The sequence below is a fragment of the Malus domestica genome, chromosome 07 (assembly GCF_042453785.1).
Source record: "Malus domestica chromosome 07, GDT2T_hap1".
Taxonomy (NCBI): Eukaryota; Viridiplantae; Streptophyta; class Magnoliopsida; order Rosales; family Rosaceae; genus Malus; species Malus domestica.
Window position 1 is genome coordinate 2467288 of NC_091667.1, and position 15870 is coordinate 2483157.

Sequence of the window (15870 nt, forward strand, 5' to 3'; positions counted from 1 at the left end):
TGAATAGATGTCCAACCAAAGCTTTACATAAGAAGACACATTTTGAAGCTTACAGTGGGAGAAAACCAGGAATTAAGCATCTAAAGGTGTTTGGTTCTTTGTGTTATGCTCATGTGCCAAGTCAACAGAGACAAAAACTCGATTTGGCAAGCAAGAGGTGTATTTTCTTGGGATATGGTAGTTGTGAGAAGGGATATAGACTCTATAACATTGAATCTGGAAAGGTGACTATTTCCAGAGATGTTGTGTTTAATGAAGAAGCATGTTGGGACTGGAATGCACAGAAGGAAAGAAGGGAGAGTATCCAGATTATTGAGATGTTTGAAGGAGAACAAAACTGTGAAGGAGGTGCTTGTGATTCTGAAACACAATGTGAAGTCAGTGAAGAGAATGTTGGGCAAAGCTTGGTTACTGAGCTCTCTGATCAAGAAAGAATGACAGGTCCACAGGATTTTGATCACACTCATCTCAAGTACAGAAACATTGCAGAAATATATGAGAAGTGTAATCTGTGCATTATAGAACCCGAATGCTTTGAAGAAGCTGCCAAAGATGAATCATGGCAGAAGGCTATGGAAGATGAAATTTCTATGATTGAGAAGAATCATACTTGGGATCTTGTTGATAGACCATTTGATAAACCAATCATTGGAGTCAAATGGGTTTATAAAACAAAACTAAATCTGGATGGTTCAGTGCAGAAAAACAAAGCAAGGTTGGTTGCAAAAGGTTACTCTCAGAAGCCTGGAATCGATTTTAATGAAACTTTTGCACCAGTGGCAAAACTTGATACTGTGAGAACTTTGGTGGCTCTTGCTTCACAGAAAGGATGGAAATTATTTCAGTTAGATGTAAAGTCTGCATTTCTAAATGGAGTGTTGAATGAAGAGGTGTATGTGGATCAACCATCTGGTTTTGTTATACAGGGCAAGGAAGACAAAGTGTACAGGCTCAGGAAAGCTTTATATGGTTTGAAACAAGCTCCAAGAGCTTGGTATGAAGAAATAAATTCCCATTTTGCAAAGGCTGGGTTCCACAGAAGTCCGAGTGAAGCTACTCTTTATATCAAGACATCTCACAGTGGCATTCTCATTGTGTCACTATATGTAGATGATATTATCTACACAGGAAGTTCAAAGGAGATGATAGCTAAGTTCAAAGGTGAGATGATGAGACAATATGAGATGACTGATCTAGGATTACTTCATCATTTCCTTGGTCTTGGGGTACTGCAGACAGATAATTACATCTTCTTGCATCAAAAGAAATATGCAAAGACTTTGCTTGAGAAATTTGGACTTAGGGATTGCAAGCCGGTTGCAACACCATTAGCTATGAATGAAAAACTTACAAAAGTAGATGGAAGTGATCTGGCAGATGAGACTTTATATAGACAAATGGTGGGAAGTTTGCTATATTTGACAGCAACAAGGTCATATATTATGTTTGCAGCAAGCTTATTGGCTAGGTTTATGCACAATCCTACCAAGAAGCATATGGGGACAGCTAAGAGGGTTCTGAGATACATACAAGGCACTGTGAACTATGGAGTTGTTTATGAGAAGGGAAAAGGAGCAGTGTTAGTTGGTTATTGTGATAGTGATTGGAGTGGAAGTGAAGATGACATGAGGAGTACATCTGGCTATGCATTTAATCTTGGTTCTGGTGTGTTTTCTTGGGCCTTAATCAAACAAAGCAGTGTTGCTTTTTCAACCGCAGAGGCAGAATACATCAGTGCAGCAGAAGCTACTGCACATGCCATTTGGCTAAGATTTGTACTCTCTGATTTCGGGGAAGAACAAGCAGAACCAACTAAGTTGTTGTGTGATAATACTTCAGCAATTGCCATATCAAAGAATCCAGTTCATCATCACAAAACCAGGCACATTAATCGGAAATTTCATTTCATCCGATATGCACTTCAAGATGGTGAGATTGATTTGGTATACTGCAAGACTGAAGAGCAGATTGCAGATATATTCACTAAAGCTTTGGCAAGGGATCGATTTGAATTACTGAGGACAGCTTTGGGAGTGATTTCAGCACATCACTTAGAAGGGAGTGTTAGTTTATAAGTGTATATGCTGAAATGTAATAAGAATTCAGCTTTAAATATCAACCCTTGGATCATAGTCCAAGTGTGCAGCTAAGATGTAATCTTAGATTAAGTAATATCAGCTCTTGCTACATGTGCTTAGTGTGTGTGCGTATGAATCAATATAGAGCAGAGTCCTTTCTTCTTCTTCAAGCTTGTCTCTCTCTCTCTCTCTAGAAATCTCACTTTCTTTTCTTCAGTATTCATAGATTGTTGATTGAAACTTACATACAAGATCATAGTCTGTATGCTAACAAAAATCCTGTGGCATAGCTAATGTCTCCAATGTGGAAGATAGAGTCTACATTCCCGGAATTTATTTCATCGGCCACGGCTTGAATCACTGAAAGAGATCCTGGCTATATATTCATGCAACAAGATTGAAATTCTCGTTAGCCTTTACTTTTCCTTCAAGGTACAAACATGTGCCAGAAATTTGAGTAATTGGCACAAACTAATGCATCATACCTGAATGTAATGCATTGCCGAATAATCACGAGGAGCCTTTCCCATGTCGCCAAATGCAAGAAATTTGAGTTCATCAGATCCTCCTGCTGGTGGGGTTCGGAATTGGATTTGATCACTCCAACCAACTGAATCGCTGGATTTTTGTTCATGAATTTGAAAAAAGATGAAAGGCTCTTTTGTTAATAACAAAAGTATATATGTATATATATGGATCATTGTCATCATACACCATATTCTCCTTCGTCAAATATTTTGGAACATTGTTTCTTCTTTTTCTTCTACCAAATATTAGTTATAAGGTTAAAACTACATCATAACGATTCATACCTTCCGTATCTATAAGAGAAACTAGATGAAGGCTTAAGTCCTCTCATTACTACCGTGTGAATGAAGCCTGGATCATGCCAGCCGAAGTCCTTGGCTGGACTTGGTAGAGCAGAACCTATCAATTATAAAGGGGGCACAAACACGAAAACAAAGAGATTAAGAAGACATTCGGAATGAAACCCCAATCGGGGCTGTCTGGAGTGAGTTATAGCTAGTGCGGCCGAAGATTAGGAGAAAAATTACACCATTGATCCTTCAACTTATACAACTTGGTATACGCAATTTGTAGGTTTCATGTATATTGATTACAGTTCTGTTAATGTCATACTGGTATGTGTACAGCGAAACACATTGATCTGTATGGAAGTAGGAGATGAGGAACTCACTTTTCATATCGTCTTGTGAAAATCAATCAGTTACATTAGTTGGGAAGTGTTATTCATGTAGGGTTTAGGGTAAGAAATGATCGAAATATACACAATGTGGAATGTGGATTATTTTCACCTTTTGCCGGTTTCGTAGATAACAATTAGAGAAATTTTATTTGAACCCATGTTATTTGCAATTAAAGAAACATTATCTCTTTAAACCCAAATTTATTACCTCAACTACCCTTCCAAACCCAATTCAAAATGTAAAATTATCTTTACACCCATTTATAAAATTAAAAAACAAAGAAAAAGAAAATCCCCTTCTAGCTAACTAGCTTGAATTTGGGTACATATGAAAATGTTCTATATATTATTGGCTTATTGAATGTTAATAATTAGAAAAACTGATCATTTTTCACTTGAACTATTCCAAAATTTTCTTGAAAGTTCCCTTCTCCACAATTCAAAGCTGAAGAGGCCAGATCAATTTGCTTCTCCTCGAGACCACATAGCCATGATCCAAAAATGTTGCATCCATTTCTCTACAACATTCAATAAGAACTCTTTCTTCAACTTATCCCTTGATCTCCCAGTATATTATGTAGTGGCCTGGTTTTGGGACGTCAAATCTGCATGGCTCGTGAAATCGATCTGCTCGGCTTTCGACTTGCTCAATAGTTCAGATCCTTTATGGACCACCATTTGAAGGTTCTTTTCAATGTTTTTGTCTATGTTTACTGTCAGTATTGATAGCATTTTGTAAAAATTGTGTTTTGGTATGGTAGGGTTTGATTATTAGGGGTGAGTTTATTGATAAATTTTAGTTTTAATGTTAATTTCATCTTGTACTTGATGGTAATTATGCAATAGGGTAAAAAAAGATAATTTTCATTTACAATTTAAGTTGGGTGTAGAGAGAGGTATGTGGGTTCAAATAATTTTTTTCATTTTTTATTTGTTTGGGTGAATTGCCAATTTAGTCTTTGAATTATCACTTCAGTGAAAATTAGGTCGCTAAACTATTTTTTTTCAGAAAAATTAGTCCTTGAATTATAAAAATCTGCCAATTACATCTCTAATATTATATTCAAAGCTATTATATTCAATTTTATGTCAATTTAAGTCACGTTACTTGCATATGATACACATTAGAGGGTAGATTGGTAGTTTTCCATAAAGAAATAGTGTATGGAGTTAACTTTGGAAGGTAAATTGGTAGTTTTTCATAAGAAATAGTATAAGTTAACTTTGGAGGGTAAATTAGATGTTAGATTCACAACCTATATGAAATGTGAAGGGCTCATAGGCAAGAAAATGACGGTATTACACTCTAAAGTGTATCAAGTGACTTAAGTTGAAAAAAAATTGGACAAAATAGATTTGAATATAATAGTAGGGATGAAATTAGCAAATTTTAATGAATTTAAGGACTTAATTTACTGAAAAAATAATTTAAAAACCTAATTTTTATTAAGGTAATAATTCAAAGACTAAATCGTCACTTCACCCTATTTGTTTTGCTTTGGAAGTTCCAATAGCAGCCACGCTTGCCAAATTTCCTCTTTATCTCTCTCCCTGAGGCTGAGCCACTGCGAGCGAAGAGTGAGTGAGAGCCATGGAGATGGCAACCTGCAGCTTCCACAGCTCCTCCTTCTCCATCCCAAACCCTAGAAGCACCAGCCTTTCCTCTCCTCTTCCAGTCGCCAAGCAACTCTTCGGCTTCACCTTACCTTCTTCCTCAACCGCCAAAACCACCACACTCAAACTCCGCTAACGCTTCTCCGCTCACCCGCCAAATCAAATGCTCCGTCTCTGAAGCCACCGAAGCCGCCGCCATTGAAACGGGTACATTCTCTTCGTCATCTTCTCTTGCAATCTTTCATTTCCATGCCTCTGTTCGTTATTTTCCTATTTTCTGCACCAATTCGTTACGTAATTTCGTATGTAGAGCACATTGGTCTCAGAATTTGTCTTCGAAATAGTCTTGTAGCGATGGAGGTTGTTTTCGTGCTTGATTTGTAGATTGTGTGTGTGTGTGTTGGTTGGGAATGGTGGGTAAGGTTAATCTGATTGGGAACTTGGTTCTTGTCTTAGAGAGGAGGAGTAAGTTGATGAGGAGAACTGACATAAGGAACATAGCAATCGTAGCGCATGTCAACCATGGAAAAACAACTTTGGTTGATGCGATGTTGAGGCAATCAAAGGTAGAGTATAAACCTCATGAAAATTCTTCATGTCTATATTTTTTAGGTTTTTGTATTTCTAAATTTCTTAATGACATTGTTAGGGGCTTTTGCGCAGGTCTTTCGTGATAAACAATTTGTACAGGAAAGGATAATGGACTTGAATGATCTAGAGCGTGAAGGGGGGATTACTATACTAAGCAAAAATACCTCTATTGCTTATAAAGACTCAAAGATTAATATAATTGATACTCCTGGACATTCTGACTTTGGAGGCGAAGTCGAACGCATCCTCAATATGGTGGAAGGGATTCTTCTAGTGGTACCCTTTTGCACTTTCTGTTGCTTTGGCTTGTAATCCATATGTCTGGTGCTTTTGAAATCAGCAGTTTGCTTGCTTTGTGTTTTTAGGTAGATTCTGTTGAGGGCCCGATGCCACAGACAAGATTTGTTTTGAAGAAGGCTCTAGAATTTGGCCATGCAGTTGTTGTCGTTGTTAATAAGATTGACAGGCCTTCAGCTTGTCCAGATTTTGTCATCAATTCCACTTTTGAACTATTCATTGAACTAAATGCGACTGATGAACAGGTAACAAAGTAATTGTCCTTTGGATCATAATTTGTTTCTCAAACTGGGTGCATTATTTTGACTCCTATGCCTTTGAAACAATGTATTTGGGGCGTTGGAATGGTATCTTGGAATACTAGGAACTAGTTTGTGGTTATTGTTGAATATAATAGCCACAACTTTCCTTTTAAAACACGTTTTGAATGATTGAATCTTGATCAGATTGGGAAAGCTAAAAAGTCTAATCTCATCGTTTTGCTTGCAGTGTGATTTCCAAGCAATATATGCTAATGGGATTAAAGGAAAAGCTGGGTTGTCAGCTGATAATTTGGCAGATGATCTTGGACCGCTTTTTGAGGCCCAAATGAGATGCATACCTGGACCTGCTATTGACAAAGATGGTGCACTTCAAATGCTTGTCAGTACTTTTTGATAATATCATCGTTCTTTCTCCTTTTATTTCATAAATATTTACTACGTGACGGTAAACTCTGGATCAAGAAACTATTTTTGTATCAAGAAAGGCTAGTCAATATAATTAGGTTACAAGGCTTTTGATGTAAAGACCTATATGGGATACCCTTCTTTTTAAGTATCAGAGAAGAGTCAAAGGAGGCTTAGACTCTTTAACATCTTGACTGATTGAAATTGATAAGTGGAAGATGAAGAACAAGAAATTTATATTAATTGTTCTTACGTCCATAACACCTGTTGATATTTGTAAATCATCCAAGGCAATGTGAGCTGCTGCTTGCATAACTCTGGAAGAGTGAGTTTCCTTAATTACTTGTCAAGTTTCTGATGTGCTTTCAGACCAAGAAGACCTTTTACTACATTTCAGGAAAATGAAGAAAGTTGATGGCTATATTTGACTGTTATGTATTACAAAATTTCTGGTCCATATTAAAATGATTGGGTAGTATGTCTAGGGAAGGCAAAATGAACTGCACTACTAAAAGTTTTTATTTGTCATCATAATACCATAATACTTGTATAGCTTTAACTTGCTACTATGAAACTTAGCTGCATGTGCTTTTACTCTGTTTATTTCTCGAGTTTTCTTAATATTCAACTTAGGCATCTATAGCTTATTCTGTATTTAATTTTAATCAAAACAATGCAGGTTACAAATATCGAGTATGATGAACATAAAGGACGAATAGTTATTGGACGTTTGCATGCTGGGGTTCTGAGGAAAGGGGTGGATGTGAAGGTGAGTTTGAGCCAAATCTGAAACATGGTCAACATTACATTCTAGCGTTTTCTTTTCATTTCTTTTCTTCACCAAATTAAGTAGCTTGGGATATTGTTTTCATGATATCTGATTATTGCTGTTAATATTTAACCCTTATTAGTAATATTTTTATACGTTTATTCTGATTTTTTAAGATTGTATCCTTGTCTTCATGATTAAAGTTCATTTTCAAAAATAAAAGGAATGCATAAAGTTCATGTTCATCTTAATGCATTTTCTTCAATACAGGAAAAGAAACAAGTTTTCTAAGTTTCTGCTTATGATGTGATTTTATAGGTATGCACCTCAGAAGATGCATGTCGAGTTGCAAGAGTTAGTGAGCTTTTTGTGTATGAGAAGTTTAGTAGGGTTCCCGCAGAAAGTGTGGAGGCCGGTGATATATGTGCTGTTTGTGGAATCAATGATATTCAGGTTATAACTTTGTTGATGCTATCACAATTTTATAAATTTGAGAGTTATTTCATGGTTTATTTAATATTTTTTAATTTACTCAGATTGGTGAGACAATTGCTTGTAAGATCTCTGGGACGCCATTACCCGACATTAGGGTTGAGGAACCAACAGTGAAAATGGCTTTTTCCATAAACACTTCACCGTTTGTTGGACGTGAGGTATGCCTATAAAATAGTTTCTGCTAATGTTTACTGTCTCATACTATGATAACTTTCCCCAATTCCTTAAGATTTCCTTTGGTCAAGCCAGAATATTGAACAATCTGCGTTTTGTAAAGTACAGAGTCACCTTATCAATAGGGATCTCTTTTGATGATGGGATCACATGTGGGCCCAATCCTCAATGCGGTCATTGATCCAAGCTCTTCATTTTTTAGTCTCGTATTCGTGGATCATCTTTGTAAAAAACCAACAATTCTGAAATCAGTCATCTAATTTTGATCAAATATATAGACAAACAGAGTCTTTTCATTAAGAACTAAAATATAGATGATGATATCAAATGGGCAAACAATTTCCAACTTTTTGAATTTTTTTTTCCAGAGATGATTCTTAGATGGGAGTCTAAAACTTAGACAGTTCGGTAGCCTGACCATTTTGCAAAGTCAAACAATAAAGGTCGTACCCAATGCACAAGGCTCCCGCTTTACGCAGGGTCTAGGAGAGATGAATGTCGGCTAGCCTTACCCCCATTTTATGGAGAGGCTGCTCCCAAGTCTCGAACCCGAGACCTACTGCTCATGGGCGAAGGCACTTGCTATCGCACCAAGTGCGACCTCTTGCAAAGTCAAACAATGCACCCTTTTAATTCTCCTCGGAAGGGATCCCTATTCAAAATGAGCCTTTAAAAATACGTATGCATGTATTATTTCCATCCAACGGTTTCTCAAACTATGTTAATAAATTGAGTGGCTTACTGTGTTCATTAACATCATAATCTCTTTCCGAGCATCCTGGCTCTCTCATGTATTTGCATTCCCTTTTTCCTTCCCAACATCCCGTCGCTCATAGATATACACGTCTCACATAAGATTTTCTGTTGAGGTCGTACTTGGTGCGATGGCAAGTGCCTTTGTCCATGAGCGGTAGGTCTCGGGTTCGAGACTTGGGAGCAGCCTCTCCATAAATGGGGGTAATGCTAGCCGACATTCACCTCTCCCAGACCCTACGTAAAGCGGAAGCCTTGTGCACTGGGTACGACCTTTACGACATAAGATTTTCTGTTGTTGAGAATACTTAAAATGTACAGTTTATATTGGACTATATTGTTGAGAATGCTTAACATCGCACATCTGGTATTCCAAGTCTTATAGGAGCATTGGAACGGCTTGGTACTTTATCATTAAATCTCTCATCCGAGACTTTACTGTTAAAACCTGACTCCTAAACCTCCTAAACGTCATTCTACATACTAAAGGCTAAAGTATTTACCCTGTTGGTGAATGCAGCAGAAGATATAAGGACATTAGTGATTGGAACCTGCACTTTAAAGATGCATTACTGAGTAATCGAGATGATTTTGTATTAACATATATATAGGGTAATATTTTTTGTATTTGGTCAAAATTGGGTAAATGTTCAATTGTCACATTTTTGCATAGTATGATGTTAGAATGTCACAGTAGATTAAAATGAGAGTCCACCTAATCAGTGGTCCTTGATTGATAGTCTAGCTACATAGCATGCAATATATCTGACAACTTCAGTATCTGCCTGGTCAATGGTTCATATATTTTTTAATGTCCTACTGGTAATTAGTTCTGGCACAAAATGCAGTGATCAAGGGACCTTTGTCATGTGTGACAATGATTGGAAATTTATTTTGTACTTTTCAGGGTAAGTATGTTACAAGCAGGAACTTATGAGATCGCCCTTCTCGTGAGCTTGAGCGTAACTTGGTAATGAAGGTTGAAGATGGCGAAACAGCAGATACCTTCATTGTTAGTTGAAAGTTCTAGGATTGTTAGTTGAAAGTTCTAGGATGGTACTAGTTTAACCTAGAGGGGGGTGAATAGGTTTCAATTTAAAAATCCAATTCAATTTTCAATTTAATTTTCTGTTTTCAAATTAAATCCACATTCATATCACATATCAAACTATCATACTCATATGCAATTAAAACGATAAATAAAACGTGTACACATGATGTAGGATTTAACGAGGCAAAACCCATCACTGGGAAAATCCTCGGGCTCCTAAGTCAGGACAAACACTAAGAGAAATAAGTACAGAAAGACTTACAAAACTCATCAACTAGACATGCATACTAGTAGGCAGTTTTGTCTCCGCGCTTTGCTACTCAATCTCTCTTTAGTCTTCGAGTTGAAGTAGCACGACACTAACGTGATCGTCAATCACCTTTTTCTTGAACTTTGCAAGATACTAACTCGATCATGCAGGATGTTTATATGATGAAGTGTTTATTTGCAAAAACAATCAATTACGAAAATCACAAGGCACATTTTCATAATTGACATTCAATTAAAACCTTAATTGAAAACAGCATGAAAATAATATTTTCTCTTTAAAAACGCATGCTGTTGAAACCACAAGATAGCAGCAATATCAAAAAAGATTTTTCCTTATTCAAAACACCAAGACGCTGCCTCTCAAACTTTTATCAAGGAAAACAGGTTATATGCATATGCGGCTTCCATCAAAACAGTTCCTGACCTTCCTTATAAATACATAAATATGCGGCACTATTTTTCAAGCCCCCTGACCTCTCATATATATAAACCAAAGCACGACACCCATTTCCAAATGATACGGACGACACTATCTGATAAAGATAGCAATCCATGTAGTTAGATGACTCTCACCAAACACGCAATCAGATAAGTTTGAAAACATGATTTAATAATTAATATAGATGGGATAAGTCATTCTAAAAAGATAAAACATACAATGAGTAAAAGTCCTATCCCAAATACAATAACATGTGATATAGATGTAGTTGGATGCATGCGTGCAAACATACCTGAGTGGATGTCTCTGAAACGCTTGCCAGTTTTGTGATAGAGAGCCAAGAGACAAACTTAGACTAAAATAATTACAACGAAAAATATGTACTAGTCTAAGATTACAGACTCAGATGTTTTGTTTAGAAATAGCCAATTTTACCCTAACATTAGTGGATGAGGTACTTTACATATTACCATATTGATCGAGAACATGTGAGTATTATTATACAATCGGGTTTCTCTATTATTCAATTCAGGCGAAGAGAAGGATATGAATTCATGATGGGACCCCCCAAAGTTATTAACAAAAGGGTGAATGACAAATTGCTGGAACCATATGAGGTGAGTGTTGAAACTTTGTTGTTTCTTATGTGTACGAAATGGGTGAATGGTAGAAATACTTACTGTCACGGTTGAAGAACAATATTTCTTTCCATTTTGAATGAATTGGAATCAAAATAGGGCACTTGTCATACTACTTAAATATATTATAATTGCATTGCTTAGTCCTTAAGAACTGCGAAGCGTAGCTCGTTCAGAATTACAAATGTAGTAACAATATTGCCAAATACTTTTCTTTTTCTTGAGGGCAATATCCCCTATAAGTTACGAATCATGCTAGCACTCATCTGATATCACTCATTTATGTCATGTGGATTGCTTGCAGATAGCCACTGTGGAGGTGCCAGAATAACACATGGGCCCTGTTGTTGAGCTTCTTGGCAAAAGGCGGGCGCAGATGTTTGATATGCAAGGAGTTGGGTGTGTAGACTTTTTCCGGCTTCCGTTTTCATCTTTAACTAATCATCTTTTATAAATTCAATGTGAATGCATAAAGTAGAATCAGAGGCAATGAGCGAGCACGTGATAATATTTAGAGCATAATTTTCTTTATAACTCTAGCAGTGGTTAGGGTGCAACAAAAGTTTGCATACTGTAAAAGATAAGATATTTTGTAAATATACGGTAATTACCTAGAATTCAGTTGCCAAGCTATAATTTTATGCATCTGTTTCTGCAGGTGCAATATCCATGCACCCTCGCATTTTCCCCTACATATGTAATGCACATTAGTTGACCTTGCCCCTGAAGATCCAGCCCATAATGAAGATCTTGTGAGAAAGATTTTTTTCCGTTAGATATTTACTGTGATTTCTCTACCACAATTGCTTGTCAGTTTCACTCTTTTCCTGAACTGGTGCAGATACATTTCAATGTAGAAGTCTCTTACTAGCACATGTCTAGTTTTGAAATGATTAGATTGTAACCAAAAGAACATTAGTAAACTAATACTTAATCGTCATCTGTTAAAAAATGGTCCCTTTCCCCCGCAGTGGGTACTGTGGCATGTACTCTCCTTATTTTTGTTTTCTGATTATGGCCAATGACAGTTATTACTTGAATTTTCTGCTTGGTGAATGCAACATCTGATCTGAATATATGTATGGACTTTATGCATGCACTATGTCTGAACACAATATTTGACAGCTTCTTGTGGCCTTCTTCAAATATAAAATTCCAAATCGTGGCCTTCTTGGTTTGCGAAATGCAATTTTAACAGCTTCTTGTGGCACTGCAATTCTCAACACAATATTTGATAGCTGTGGACCCGGGATCAGGGTTCACTGGTAACTTTTTCGATATAGAATTCATTATTTTGATGTTTAAGTTTACAAGTCTTGGTGGTGAAAGCCTTTTGCCAATATCGGTTATGGTAATGATTACAGTAGTTGTTATTATCACTTGTCACACTTTTGCACATCTAAAGTTTAGATGATTTTAACCTAATTTTTCATTGAAGCGACTACTCAAGGTCAAGCATTTCCGTCATCCAAAATAACAATAAAGATCATATATGTGACTTGCATGTATGTCTCCCCTCAGGATAATTGAATTGTGAAAAATTTATTTTCAGGTTGCCTTTGAGGTGGAACGAGTACTTCTTATGCCATTTCTAGCTCAGAGGAGAGGGGGCAGTTGTTTATTGGTCCCAGCGTGAAAGTTTATAAAGGTCAGATAGTTGGCATCCGTCAGCGGCCTGGGGACTTGTCCCTTAATGTGTGTATAAGAAGAAGGCTGCAACAAATATCCGTTCCAACAAAGAACAAACAGGTGAGAAGAAACTACAGTACCTTTTATTTTATTTCCTGTCTATTGCGTGAATCCCTTTTGATATTGTTAAGTTTACATTTATTAAAGATATGATATGTTGACCAAAAATATATATCGGTGAGGTTTAGCTGTTTTAAGGCAATAATGCCGAGTAAATAATAAAAACTAAATTTTTTTCCTAATAATTCAATTATGTCTAACCATGTTGTTACTTCGTAAGCTATTTATCCCATTGTTAATGGTACTTTTAGGGAGACCCAATAAACATAGTACTCACCCAGATAGATTGAATTTTTATCATAATAATTTTGGTTTTGCTCTACATGTTTCAGATGTCCACTTTCATTTTTTTCCACAACAAAATTATCCTTGTATTTGTGAGGAGAACGGGATATTTGATGTTTCTTAAGTTTAATGGTGTCTTATGTGTTGGGTTTTTTCCAGCCCATGATAAAATGTCCCAAGTCTATTAGGGATTATAGACTTGGAAGATTTAGTGGTTTTCCCAATTGAAGTGGTTTTCCCAATTGGAGTTGTTTTCCTAATTGGAGTTGGTTTCCCAATTAAAGTTGTTTCTCAGTTGGAGAATGATTCATAACTAGATCCCAATTAGGATTAATAATCCTTATTGAAGATGACCTTTATTATGTCTACATAAAGGGGCTATTGTACTAGTTTTGAGAGGAGCAAAACAATAAATTGTATACCACTCAAGGGATTAGAGTAAGAGAATATTGTAAAGTGTGTGCAAGAGAAAAGAAAAGAGATAGTGTATTTCTTGTTCTTGTTCTTTCAGGTTTTTCGTCCAGTCATAATTCTAGAGACTTGGTAAGATTATTGGTTGTACTCATTATTGATATAGTGAAAGATTGTTGTTGCTGTCCCGTGGACGTAGGCACATATAGCCGAACCACGTTGATTCTTAGTGTTATTTGTCTTGGTTATTTGTTTTCGATTTCCGAAGTTTTGTTCAATTTTTCCCTTCTTAAACGCGATATTCTCAACATTATACTTAATATTTGTCAGAACCAGTGCAATAGGCCTTTTATTAGACTAATATTTCTGAAAGGTCTCTCCAATTTCCCGCTTCAATAATCTACCTAGGCATTGATTGGTTATAAAATGGTTGGGTTCTCTTGTTTCCTTCTAAACTTCCTATAAGAAATTCAATTTTCTTGAGTTTGTAAATCTGCAGAAGCAAGCGTCAGTTCATAGCATTTAATAATCTTGAATCTCCCATTTCTCTGTGCAGTGATTCTTGACACCCCATTGGACGACAGCCTGGATGACTGCATTGAGTATATTCAAGAGGATGAATTGGTGGAGGTCACTCCTGCAAGTATCCGAATGTGCAAGAACCCAAAGCAAAGAAATCAAACAGGCAGTCAGTTTTCGTAAATATATATGATTTGAACCGATGATTATGCTGGCAAAGCTCATTGGATAACTCATTTGAGTAAGCTGCGATATAATGTTTAAACATGAAGGAGAAGGAGTAAGCAAAGTTTTGCAATATTAATTGGTTGTATTTTATATTGTTTACTAAGTCGAAAATACTACTAAAACCAGACTAAAGAATACCACTCACTTGTAAGTGAAAAACATACTATTAAGCCGTAAGAAAGGACAATTCTATAACTTTGTTTACAAAAACTAAATAAGTTCTAAGAGCAACTCCAGCCTTGCTGGTTGCTCGGGGGACAGTGGAGAGGAAAGGGCCCGAGGCCCTGTGGACTGAGCTCCAGCTGTGTGGAGCCCGAGCGACGGTGGGAGCCCGAGCGAAGGGGGGGTGGGGAGTCGACGGGCCTGTGGCCCGAGGGCTTTGCAATTTTTTATTTTTTTTGTGTCAGAGAGAGAGAGAGAGAGAGAGAGAGGGGGGGGGACCGGAGCTGGGCTTCCATGGGTGCGGAAGGGGGGTGGGTCGTCGCGGGGGGGGGGGGGGGGGGGAGGTAGCTGGGCTCTGGTTTTTGCAGGGGGTTCTCGGGGGTGGGAGGAGAGGTGGAAGAAATGGAACTGGTTCGGGTTTTTGTTTTTTTTTTGTTTTTTTTAAAATTTTTTTTTAATTGGATTAATATTATAATATTTTTAATGTATAAAAAATTATTTATTTTTACCAAGGATTCTAAAAAGATAACGACACATGACACGATAACATTGGATAAAAATCTTATCGAAATCTTTCGCTAAATAATTGTTTTTTTGGATAAAAAGACACGTGGCGCAACGAGAACGATTTAAGAATTCTTATCCGAAATTACAAATAATTTTATTTTGTATTATTTAAACAAACAAAAAAAACTATTATTTTAATTGTCTATTGCCAGGGGGAGGGCTCAAAGGGTGGAGATGCAAATGACAATTACTGTTCATTTATGACAGTTACTATTCATTTAAGGCAGTTATTGTTCAATAGGGTGGATTGAATAGTGGATTGCCAGGGGGAAGGGCTCCATGGGTGGAGTTGCTCTAATAGTTTGGCAAATAATGGTTGGCTGGCGCGCCTCGGCTGTCAATAAACGCCATAAAAAAATAGGAAAACTAATGAAAAGGGCTTGAAAACTTTGAGTTTTAATGATAAGGACAAAATAAAGGGTAAAGTGAATAGTAATATGATTGACTTTTTAGTGTAAAAATATGGTTTTTCGTTAAAGTGAACAGTACCAGGTGCTTTTCGTTAAAGTTTCCTAAAAAAATTCCATGATTTGACCAGTCTACCCTTGTGAGATAATTTGTGTAAAGTGGCAGGGCAGGGATATATACGGAGTTCAAATGAGGCAATATTTTAGTCGCTCTCACTAATTTATTAGTTGGCTTCTAGAAGGTCTACTCTGAACGGCATATCATTGCAATCGAGCCACGTGTGCATAAACTTACATTTTTTAGCAGTGGTGGTTGCAGTTTGCATATAACGAGAGGGAGAGAATAGGTAACTCTTACCAACTGAATGCATAACGTGTCGGCACCTAAGACCATCTCCAATTGAAGGGTCCAAAAGGTTAGAAGGCTGAAAATAGTTCGAAAATCATCTTCTATCGAGGGTTAGGCCAGAGGGCTGTGAAATCTGAGAGGGCCCATGA

General features: G+C 36.9%; 1 protein-coding gene, 1 long non-coding RNA gene and 1 pseudogene across 3 annotated transcripts; 2 read left to right on the forward strand and 1 right to left on the reverse strand.

Annotated features, from left to right (window-relative positions):
* Positions 1-2331: 2331 nt before the first annotated feature.
* On the reverse strand, positions 2332-3293 carry LOC108173670 (probable inactive purple acid phosphatase 27). Its single transcript, XM_029104789.2, has 4 exons — positions 3277-3293; positions 2891-3005; positions 2564-2696; positions 2332-2454 (listed from the first exon to the last, which is right to left on the reverse strand). The coding sequence occupies exons 1-4, from the start codon at positions 3281-3283 to the stop codon at positions 2332-2334; spliced, it is 378 nt and encodes a 125-aa protein (XP_028960622.1). The 5' UTR covers positions 3284-3293.
* A 1502-nt stretch (positions 3294-4795) lies between these two features.
* Positions 4796-9790, forward strand: LOC103420470 (putative elongation factor TypA-like SVR3, chloroplastic; annotated as a pseudogene). The gene is made up of 9 exons (XR_011582556.1): positions 4796-5106; positions 5356-5465; positions 5563-5766; positions 5856-6032; positions 6277-6429; positions 7135-7224; positions 7543-7677; positions 7761-7877; positions 9554-9790. The product of XR_011582556.1 is annotated as a putative elongation factor TypA-like SVR3, chloroplastic (transcript).
* Positions 9791-12179: 2389 nt separating this feature from the next.
* Positions 12180-14312, forward strand: LOC139187596 (uncharacterized). Its single transcript, XR_011582557.1, has 3 exons — positions 12180-12309; positions 12597-12793; positions 14046-14312. It is a non-coding gene; the product is annotated as an uncharacterized lncRNA (long non-coding RNA).
* The last annotated feature ends 1558 nt before the right edge of the window (positions 14313-15870 follow it).

Excerpts from the sequence above, each read along its gene's own strand:
- LOC108173670 (XM_029104789.2), bottom strand. Across the intron at positions 2,697-2,890 it reads TTCTCTTATAGATACGGAAG|CGATTCAGTTGGTTGGAGTG; the intron begins GTATGAATCGTT and ends ACAAAAATCCAG. Across the intron at positions 2,455-2,563 it reads CGGCAATGCATTACATTCAG|CCAGGATCTCTTTCAGTGAT; the intron begins GTATGATGCATT and ends ATGAATATATAG.